The sequence below is a fragment of the Mastomys coucha genome, unplaced genomic scaffold, assembly GCF_008632895.1.
Source record: "Mastomys coucha isolate ucsf_1 unplaced genomic scaffold, UCSF_Mcou_1 pScaffold18, whole genome shotgun sequence".
Classification (NCBI taxonomy): domain Eukaryota; kingdom Metazoa; phylum Chordata; class Mammalia; order Rodentia; family Muridae; genus Mastomys; species Mastomys coucha.
In genome coordinates this window covers 60,727,026-60,737,709 of record NW_022196900.1, presented here as the reverse complement: position 1 = coordinate 60,737,709, position 10,684 = coordinate 60,727,026, and the positions used below count along the sequence as shown (strand labels likewise).

The following is a 10,684-nucleotide window of genomic DNA, read 5'->3' as shown; positions in this document are numbered from 1 at the left end:
GAAACCATGTCTCAAAAAAAAAAAAAATAAGTAAAAATTTGAGCAGTATCTTATTTGAATTCATTTATCATGTATAATTAATAGTCATATCATAATAGTCTTATTCCCAAGATGTTTAGGGAATGAGAAGAAAAATGAATGGTAGAAATGTACAGGAGTAATGTATAGCCTGAAAAGCCGTGGATGAACCATAAGATGGGAACCGGAAACAGAAGCAGAGGATGCTGTGCACTCAGTACAGGACTTTATTTGTTTGTTTGTTTTGTTCTGTTTTTCTTGAGGCAGGGTCTCACTATATAACCCTTGCTGTCCTAGAATTCACTATGTAGACCAGGTTGCTCTCAAAGATCCCCCTGCCTCCACCTCCCAAGTGCTGGGATTAAAGGTAGGGTTAGAGCTAGTTTTAAAATTATAAAACTGGTTTTAACACTATAAAACTATCCATTCCTTCCTACGCAGATCCAGATGGAATTGTCTCTGAAAGAGTACCTGTTGCTATCCCCAGACTCGGCAACCTTGAGAAAAGAGCTGACCATTCCTAGCCCTGCCGGGTGTCAGCAGTAGATCTGCAGCAGACCTTGGTCAATAGAAGGAGGAAGTTTTATGTGCACGTTAATTAAAGTAGAAACGCAAACTTTAGGAGCCAGCAAGGTGGTAATGACAGACTAAAGGGTCTCTTTACCACCCACAAAACTCATGTCTACAGCATTAAATAAAGATTTCCAAGATTATTGATCTTTGTCAAATTTTATACTCCCTACTTTGTGTCAGCACTTTATAGTTATTAACTCTTTCTATTATTCATTTAATATTTAATAGTTATCTTTAAGCAACGAGGTAGGGATGACTATGTCACCATGGGGTTCTGTTGGAATCTGCTTCAGGTCTGGATCTGTCGGCCATTTTAGAAATCAAGGCCTGTCAGCCTCACAGAAACAGGATCTTTAGGTGACAGAAACAGACAAAAAAGGAGACAGACAGACAGACAGACACACACACACACACACACACACACACACACACACACACCACGCCCCAACCTCGACCTTCACCTGGTAGAAAAGGCAAAAAGGACTGGGGTAGGTGTGATCTGTAATACCAGACAGACACAAATGCCCTGCACGGGATGAATTCCTAAAGAAGAGGTTACAGGTGGCAGGAAAGACTTCCGGAGAGACAGCGTTCAGGTGGCAGTCCGCCAGGCTGCGAAATGAGGGCATGGCCACTGCCGGCTAAGAAACCATGAGCCAATAGATCATGTCGTTCCCTTACTCAGAAGCCTTCCTTCTCACGGAGATAAAATGTCGACTCCTCCTCTCACAGGCCTCAGTCCTTGCCCAACAACTCTCTTTCCCCTTGCTGAGCTCCTGGAAGCCACGCGGCTGTTCTCCTGGCGAGCAGACCGTGTTCCCAGCTTACAGAGTAACTCAACCGGTCTGCGGCTCCCCTGTGGCTGTGCCCTAGGCCTTTTCGGCACACCTGAGTCTTCTTCTACCACTAGCCCATTTCCCCGGGGATGGATGGCACTGGGAGGGTAACCTCGGCCTCACTCGCTAGGAATGGTCTCACGTGCCAAATCTTGTTCCCTTCGGGTCCTGGCAGAGGGAGGAGCTTGATAAAAATGAATGAAATGAGTCCAGACCATGATGAGAAGCTAAGTAGAGGCCCCGGTAAGGACAAGATGCCTTGTACCTGGAAAGCAGTTCCTAGCAGCGGCGCTTCGGAGTAACCTGGAAGCTCCGAGCGCCTACAGGTTGGAAAGGGGATTGGGGGCTGGGTGCAGATGGGGAGAAGTGGAAGGGAGCCTGGGGGATCGTATCAACGCCCCAAAGGTACCGCACTGCAGGATCTGGGCCAGGTGTGGGGTCGAGGAGGGGAGCCAACCTACGTGAGATTCGGTCGCGTGTCTCCCAGGATTTTCCCCCAGACAAAACCAAGTCGGCAGACGGGACGCGGGGAAGGAGAGAGCGCCGGGACCCGCCCCTGCCCTGCCAGAGTCTGGGGACCTCGCACTTGGCTTCTGCGGGGTGTCCTGGTACCACTGCTCCTCCCAAACCTCCAGTGCCTGTTCCAGTGCCCACCGCGCACACTCACCCGCTCCGCCCCGGAGAGCCGATCGCAGCCTCCGCAGCCTCCGGCCCGCGCACCACCGCCGCAGCACCGACAGCAGCCTCCAGCTCTTAGTGCCTCCGGCCTCGGTCGCGCCCATTGGTGCGCCCGCCCCTTCCCGCCGCCGCCAGGGCCCAAGGTCGCCGCCAACACCGTCGCCCTGCGTCTGCCTGTGCCCGGCAGCCGGCGGGTGGACGCGGCCACCGGGGGAGGAGCTTGCGGCGGGGCGATACAGCCCGCGCGTGGCAGCGGGACCCGCGGGACCCCGAGCATGAACAGGTGTGCGCGGTCACGGACACGCGCCCATTGCTGCAGAGAAATCCGTGCGCGGTCCGCAGTACCCGGCGTCCCTAGGGAACTCTGGATCCTATCTCACACCACAGAGCTTAGGTTCGAAGCTCCCGGGGCTAAATCGTCTGCCCAGAGATCTTAGCTCGCTGCAAGGACGGTTTCCAAGGCCTCCTCAAGCGCTAATTCTGTCTCACTGGATCAACATGTTAGAAATTAAACATGCGTCTCTTTGTATGCACGCCAAATTATAAAACTGTCATTTTTGCAGGTCATAAATATCAGATAAAGGCTTCACCAGGTGATCAAAATTAAAGTCACCAGTGGCGGCAGATGAAAGCTACAGGTCTCGACCGTGGTATGCGCAGGAACCCAGGCTTGCCTGTCTTGTACCCTAGACAACAACAAAAGCACAGCCTTATTTTGGGTTTATTTGGTGTTTCTGAAAATAAGAGCAACACTCCTAAGAGGGGGTGCTGTGTTCTCCAGGGGTTCGGGTGTCATAAAAAGCTGTGTTCAAGATCAGAGGAGGTGGAAGAGTCACAGCTACTGAACACCATCCTGCCTCTTGCACCCTAGGGTGGAGGCATTTCGTGGTTTTGTTGTTTTTAGGCCTCTAAAGGATACGAATGGGTTAACTCATTAAATACAGATGATAAACTAGGTCATCATCTATCAGTTATAAGCTTGTTGACAGTTACCTTTAAAAGTTCTTATCTTTTAGAAAATGTACATTGAAGTATTTCAGAATAAAAGACTATGACACAGTAAATGTAAAAACTAAGGTGGGAAAAATCACTCCACAGGATAGGAAAGCCCAGGGGTCAAAAAACAGTGCAGTGTTCAGAGTGGGCGTGTGCTCCCTGTAAATGTGTAAGGTCCCAGTGTGTTCTCAGCATTGTAGTAGATAAAACAGTGCGGTGTCTGCCAAGGGACAAGGCACATAGATCAATAAACTGAATAAGGAGACCAGAAATTATACCCTCCGAAATACCCCCAACTGACTTCAGGAGGAGCTCAATGTGCTTGGCTTGGTAGTACTCACCTACAATCCTAGTGCTGGAGAAGCTGAGGCAGGAGGATGACAAGTGCAAGACCAGCCTGGGCTGCCTAGGAAGACCTTGTCTCAAAACAGTGAGGGCAATACTAAGAAGAGAAGAACAAATAAATGCAATTTTTTTATAAAAAAAATGTATATCTGGACTGAGCAGGTGACAGCACTTGCCTCACAAATTTGGCAATCTAAATCTGATCCCCAGAACCAACAAAAAGCTTGGTGCTGCCTTGGCTCCAATCTGTAATCCAACACTCCTACTGTGTGATGAAAGACAAAACCAAAGAGATCGGCTTGAAGTTCACCGCCCAGCTAGCCTTCAGTACAAAGAGAGGCAGAGACAAGAAAAACCCTGTCTCAACAAGTCAGAGAGAGAAACAGTTTCCAAAAGTTGTCCTATGACTTCCATGTGTACGCTATGGCACACACAAACCAATATTAAAAAAAAAAAAAAAAGGTTGTTTTTTGGAGATAGGTTCTCTCTATGTTGTCAGTTATCCTATGGCTATGTAGACCACGCTGGCCTTGAGCTCACAGAGATCCTCTTACTTTTTTCTGTCTCCTCAGTGCAGGGACTAAAGAGTACACATCTGAATTATCCAGTATATCAAATCAGGTCGAGCCATTAGGCTCATGTTTCCATGGTTACATTTTGCTTATTCATCACCCTCCATCCCTTGAGGAAGGCAGCAGCCCTCTGAGAAGTCACAGGGGTAAGTACCTAACCTCCCTGATTTCAAAGAGGCCTTTAGTGGTCTAGATGATTAACCCAGTATAAAAATACAGGGGAACTCTATTTGATTAATTAACAGTGCAGAATATGAGGGTATAGATACAAAATGAAAGGTAAGTGGGAGAGACTGGGAAGCAAATGGATCTCTTTCTCCCTCTCCTTCCTCTCCCTCTCCCTCTTCCTCTCCCTGTCTTCCTCCCTCGCCATTAAACCGAGATTTGTTTCATACCAACTTTCAGATTCCATGGCCTCCAAACTGAAGATGCTGACCCTTTGAACAAATCATCTATTTAATAGAGCTATTCAGGGATAGTGGTCACATGCAATCTACTAATTTCCAGACAAGGTTTTGCCTGTTCCTATGACTTCTTAACTCAGGGGAAAGAGTTCTGGGGTTAGAATACTTGGTATCTAATTTTTGCTATCTAAATTATTTGTGAAATATGTGTATGCTCCTTCCCTTCTCCTAAATCACACCTTTAAAACTGTCACCACTACAGCCATTGTCATTAAAGAAAGGAGTGTAACCAGATGACCTAGACAGTCCCTTCCTGGGTAACCCACCATACTACCCTACATGTGCTGAATCTTACCAACCAATACTGAAATACCATCCCAGTCCCAATGGGCCTGGCAAGACTCCCCTTGGCTTCCATTGCCAGCATCTCCACAGGATCTGGTCTCCACCTGAAAGGATCCTATTGCTCACCATTTAAGATTTTATGGGTTAAACCAGGTGTGTGTATCTCTAGCTTCACTCTTGGCTGGGAGAGAGGGAAGGGTTCCAATTAATTCAAGCTCTGCCTAGACTTCACAGTGAGGCCTGCCTCAGACAGAGGCAGACAGCAGACAAGGGTTTATTGGTTTGGAAAAGATCAGAGGGACTTTTCTCCCCCTTTTCTTCCAAACATCATGTGACTTCATGACACTCTTCCTGGTCAGAGCTGGAACAAGGTCAGAGGCTTCTGGTTCCTACACTTACAGTGAGCCACAGAGAGATGGGGTGGGGGTAAGGGGGGTGCAATAGTCTTCAGCAAACCCTGGAAGCCCATGAGAAGAGGACTCAGCCTGAGCCGGAAAACAATTCAAATGCCCTGAGGCACATTCAGAGGCTTAGGACAAGAATCTCTTTTCATAGCTCAAAACTGGGCACTGAAAATACAATAAGGCAAACTTGAGAGAGAGAGAGAGAGAGAGAGAGAGAGAGAGAGAGAGAGAGAGAGAGAGAGAGAGAGGGAAATATAGGCTGGTGAGATGGTTTATCAGGGAAAGGCACCTTTGCCGCAAAGCATGATGGCCTGAGTTATAGCCAGTCTCTTGCTACTTTGTAGGTTTTTTTTTCCTCCCACCCTTCTTCACCCCTTTTCTTCCACCTTCTCAACCCCCTGACACTATATTATAAGAGAGAAAAAAGGATAGAGGGGAAAGGAAAGAGATCCCTGAATAAAGGAGATGAGTAAAGAAAGGGATGCCATAAATTAGACACTACTTCCTACTGATTAGGGGTGTTGAGTTCTTTGGGACAAGTTTGACCTTCAAAGTCAGGATATCTAATTTCTTTTTGTCGTTGTTTCTTCTTTGCCCACTTAACAAATCATAACCAACAACAACTCCAACAACTTGCCTCCAACCACCCCCTCTGGGTGGAGCATTTATATACCCTCTGAAAAGTCCCCAGAATTCCAAAGGTTACACAAATGAACTATCTGCAGTTGGCAAAAATCATGCCCTCACCAGAGCATAGTCAGCTGCTGTGGACAATCTGAAGCCATCCCAGATCCCATACCTGGGATTAAAGCAAAAAACATATCCTTATAATATTTCTGTGTTTTTAAAAGAAAGCAAAGTTCCAAAATTCTCACTACACTGAGTTCTGTCAGAACTCACATAATAGAGAGACCTGACTCTTTCATGGTCTCTGGCTTGCACCTCCCCACCCATACACCACACACTGTGCATACACACATACACATATGATACACATCACACCACATACATATCACACATGCCACAAGTTAACAAATAAATGTAGCTGAAGAATCCAAATATGAAATATGCGAAGCCAAATAAACCCACTTAATTGTACACGTAGCTGACAGGGTAGGGGAAAGATAAGCTAAGAAACAAAAGCACCTCAGTTCCATTGGTGTTGTTGTGCATCAGAAGTAAGAAATGCTAAAATGTCAGTTCTTAAAGTCAACGAGCTTTAAGGAATGTGTATGTGCATGCATGTATATATATCTATGTATGTAGGTGTGTAACGATGTACCTTTGAAGGGTTCATGTGTGTGTGAGTGCACGTGTTCATGGTGGGGGGGCGGGGGGGGGGCGGGAAGGGTTATCTCCCTCCAGAACAAGCAGAGCTGTGAGAATCCTGCTTTGCCTCTAGAACAGCACAATCCTAGTCATCTTTGCCTGTTGGGTTATGGGGTGTCCCGCGTCCACTCCTCCACAGGGCTTGGCCACTGGGGGAAGCGCTGTCTGAGGTTCCCAGGAGTCGGCTTGGGGTCTCCCGGCCAGCACGGAGGCCGGAGCTGTTTGGTTCTCATGCTCTTGGGCACCACCAAGGGCTGAGAACAAGAGTGGGGGCCTGTGGGCTGGGTCTACCAGGGGCTGAAGGGGAAAAGAGGAGAGAGCTCCGGCTGGGTCCTGCGGGGAGGAGAGTCCTTGGTGTGCTCGGCGGCAGCTTGGCTTGATGGAGGCCATGGCTGGGAGCCCTGAGAGGTTTCCTGCAGGAGATTAAATGGCATGGCCGGCTCTTTAGGCAAAGACACATGCTGCGCTGCTCTACGATCCCGATAAAAAGAGACCATCCATGGTTTTAAGGCATTTATTGTCATGGCGGAGAGTGGCGATGAGTAAAACCATACCCCAGTTTCTCAGGGCAGGTCTGAGGTTAAATACCTTTTGCAGGGAGGAATGTCTGGGAAGGGGAATTTATTGGCTAAGCCTCCAGGTCTTTAGGTACCTCATTAAAATGGAGATCTGTCTTGAGGCTACGTGGTCACACGGTCCTCTATCTGTGGAGGGGCTTGGGGCGTTGCCCTTACATGACTGAAGGCCACAAAATTATGGAGGGCTGCAGCCTCCTGTCAGGAGCCTGGTGTCCAGGAGCATGGCAAAACACCTACCATCCCTTCCAGGGTTATCCCCTGCAGGGTCACAGAGGTTTCCAACCTAGCTCAACCAAAAACCAGGCTGCCTTTCACTTGCCTAACTGCTCAATCTGTTCCCTCATCTGTAAAGTAAGTGGTGAGAAGTTCTTGCAGTAACTTTACTGCATTCGATGTACTGGATCAAATGCACTCAGACTGATAATGGTAGCCTGCTAGAATGCCATGCACCTTAGAGAAGCAGTGGCAAGCTTTATGCTGTCTTTTGTCTCCAATGAATAAAATAAATTGTGTGTGCTCGTGCGTATGCGTGTGTGTGTGTGTGTGTGTGTGTGTGTGTGTGTGTGTGTGTGTTTAAAGACAGAGCTATGGGGAAAGGCCTGCATCTGGGGCAAAGGTCACATCCTTCAAGCTCCATGCTGTAAACCTTCCCCTCTTCTATTATGTCTAAACATCCCCATGTCTAAACCCACCCCCTTCCAGAAGATTCTATGAAATGAACTATAGCCTAAGGCAGCACCAGTGCCTCGGAAGTCACTGGGATCAACAGTGTCACTCCACATCTTCTAGACCAATGACCACGATGACCACTACTACCACCATAGGGGACAAGCTAAATCTACCACCACCTAAATCTGCTTTTCAAGATGAAGTTCTCCAAGATCACAAGATAAGAGGATGTGGTGGTTTGAATGAGAATGGCCCCATCAGCTCATATATATGAATACTTGGTCACCCCCACATACACACACACACACACACACACACCTACCACAGTTGATGGGAAGGATTAGGAAGTGTGACTTTGTTGGAAAGAGACGTGTCATTGGGGTGGTTTCTGAGGTTTCGAAATACTCACACCATTCCCAGTTAGCTCCTGCCCTGCCTCCCTGCTTCATGGTTGCTTCAACATGTGAGCTCTCAGCTAGTGCTCCAGAGTCATGCCTGCCTGCCTGCCTGCCTGCTTGCCTGCTGTCATGTTCCTTTCCATGACGGTCATGGACTCTAACCTTCTAGAGCCATGAATCTTGGTTAAATGTTTTTTTTTTTTTTTTAAAGATGTCTTGGTCACAGTGCATCTTCACAGCAGTAGAAAGTAACTAAGTAAGACAGAGGGTGACACCTGTGTGAAGCTCCCCACTCAGGAGGACTTAACTAGTGGTAGCAGGCATGTGAAGAGGAGACCTTGCTTGGGTGATTCAATCACGCACCCAGTCCTGCACAGTAAAGTACCATCACCCAACAGAGATCCTGGCCTTTCTTCAAGACTTGGCCCAAACTGTTTCCTATGTATTCTGTTCTAGAGAGGAGCCACATGCTCTGCTTCTTGGTGAGAGGAATATATACACCTGCAAGGTTGTCTCTAAAGGCTTCCTAGCACCACAAGTCCAACCAGTCAATCATCTCACCCACATTCTTACCACTGGTTAGATGCAGTATGCTGAGTATTCAATACCCTACTTTAAGTGAAAATGCCCACTAAACAGGGAAAGGTGTGCAAGAGAACCATTCCTCCAGGACTGAACATTGTATCAACTTAAAACTTTCAGAAACCAAACTGAGTATAGGGTCCCCAGTGAAGGAGTTAGAGAAAGGACCAATGGAGCTGAGGGGTTTGCAGCCCCTTAGGATGAACAACAATATGAACTAACTAGTACCCTCAGAGCTCCCAGGGTCTCAACCACCAACCAAGGACTGCACATAGAGAGTCTGATTGATCAGGCAGCATGTGTATAGTAGAGGATTGCAAATTCGATCATCAATAGGAGGAGAGGACCTCGGCCCTGTGAAGGTTCTGTGCCCCAGTGTAGGGGAATGCCAGGGCCAATAAGTGGGAGAGAGTGAGGTGGCAGGCATGGGGAGGGGGGAGGAAACAGGGGTTTGTTTTTGTTGTTTTTGCTTGTTTCTTTGCTTTTTGGAGGGGAAACTGGGAAAGGAGAAATTTACATGTAAACAAAGAAAATATCTAATAAAAATAAATAAATAAATAAATAAATAAACAAACTTTCAGAAACCTAGAGACCATTTCTGAGAAACCACTATATTCAGCTAAGACTAGGGAAAGATCACCAGGCTTGGCATCAAAGGCATAGAGGGCCTACAACTTACTTATATGATGTACTTGTATAAACCACTGAACATTGGGCTGGGTAATTGTGGCACCCACCTTTAAACCCAGCTCTCAGGAGGCAGAAGTGGGTGGATCTTCCAACCATAGGGACATAGATGACACAAAATTGGCTGAGCTAATAAGAGCTGTAGGCAGATGATTGGTATAGAGAATATATTAGGCCATTCCCTCTACCTCTACCCCATAGAAGTTTGGAAATTTTTATAATGTAAATTTAAAACAACAAAAAAAGTCCTCTTAGGGCTGGAGGGTTGTTTCAGGGGTTAAGAGCACTCCTTGCAGGACACCATAAGAAAACCCACAGAAGCAACTAATCAGGGCTCATAGGGGCTCACAGATGCTGAACCACCAACCAGGGAGCCTGCATGGGATGGACCTAGGCCCTTTGCACAGATGTTACAGTTGTATAGCTTGACCTTTATGTGGCATTCGTAACAGCAGGAGCAGGGGCTGTCTCTGATTCTGTTGCCTGCCTTTGGCATCCTTCTCTCCTGCTGGGCTGCCTCATCTAGCCTCAATAGGAGAGGACAGTCTTACTGCAACTTAACAGCCAGGGCTAGTTGATCCATAGGAGGCCTCCCCTTTTCTGAAAAGAAATGGAGGCGTGGTTGGGGATGGGGAGGGGCAGCCGGGTGGAAGACTGGGAGGGGGAAACTGCAACCAGACTGTAAAATTAACTAACTAATTAATTATAAAAAGAACACGTGTTGCTCTTCCTGAGGACATAGGTTAAATTCCCATCACCCACATGGAACCTCACTACTATCTTTTACTCCCATCCCAATGTCCTCTTTAATCCCATCTGATGTCCTCTTTGACCTCCACAGGCACCAAGCACACTTGTGGTTTGCATACATGCATGAAGGCAGAACTCATGCACATAAAATAGTAAAATAAGTAAACACTTTTTTTAAAAAAGTCACTCAAGACATTCTTTGACAGTATGTAACAGAGGGGGATTTTTCCATAGTGTTGTTTCTATTGTTACTAATAGCACAGATTAGAGACTGAAAAATGAATTATATCTGTGATAAGAAAAACCCTAGAAAACAGGGCACAAAAATATTAAGCTTACCTGAGTGAAAGAATTAAAGGCATCATGTTGTATTTCTGTATACTATATGAACTTTATATGCTAATCTGTATTCCTTTTAAGATCAGGTAAACAGCTTTTTGTTTATTAAACATTATTTTTACATCTAATTATATAATAATTGATGCACCAGCATATTAGATGACCATGGAACCACTAAAAA

General features: G+C 46.7%; 1 protein-coding gene across 2 annotated transcripts in view; it reads right to left on the bottom strand.

The window, feature by feature from the left end:
- The window catches only part of Dnajc6 (DnaJ heat shock protein family (Hsp40) member C6), a 157,310-nt gene extending 154,942 nt beyond the window's left edge, over positions 1-2,368 (bottom strand). Inside the window, exon 1 of one of the 2 annotated variants that reach the window (XM_031377954.1) lies at positions 2,095-2,368. In XM_031377954.1, coding sequence (XP_031233814.1) covers positions 2,095-2,209 — 115 coding nt within the window. In that variant the 5' untranslated portion in view covers positions 2,210-2,368. The remainder of the gene's footprint in view (positions 1-2,094) is intronic. The other variant, XM_031377958.1, reaches the window with a different exon arrangement.
- Positions 2,369-10,684: the final 8,316 nt, after the last annotated feature.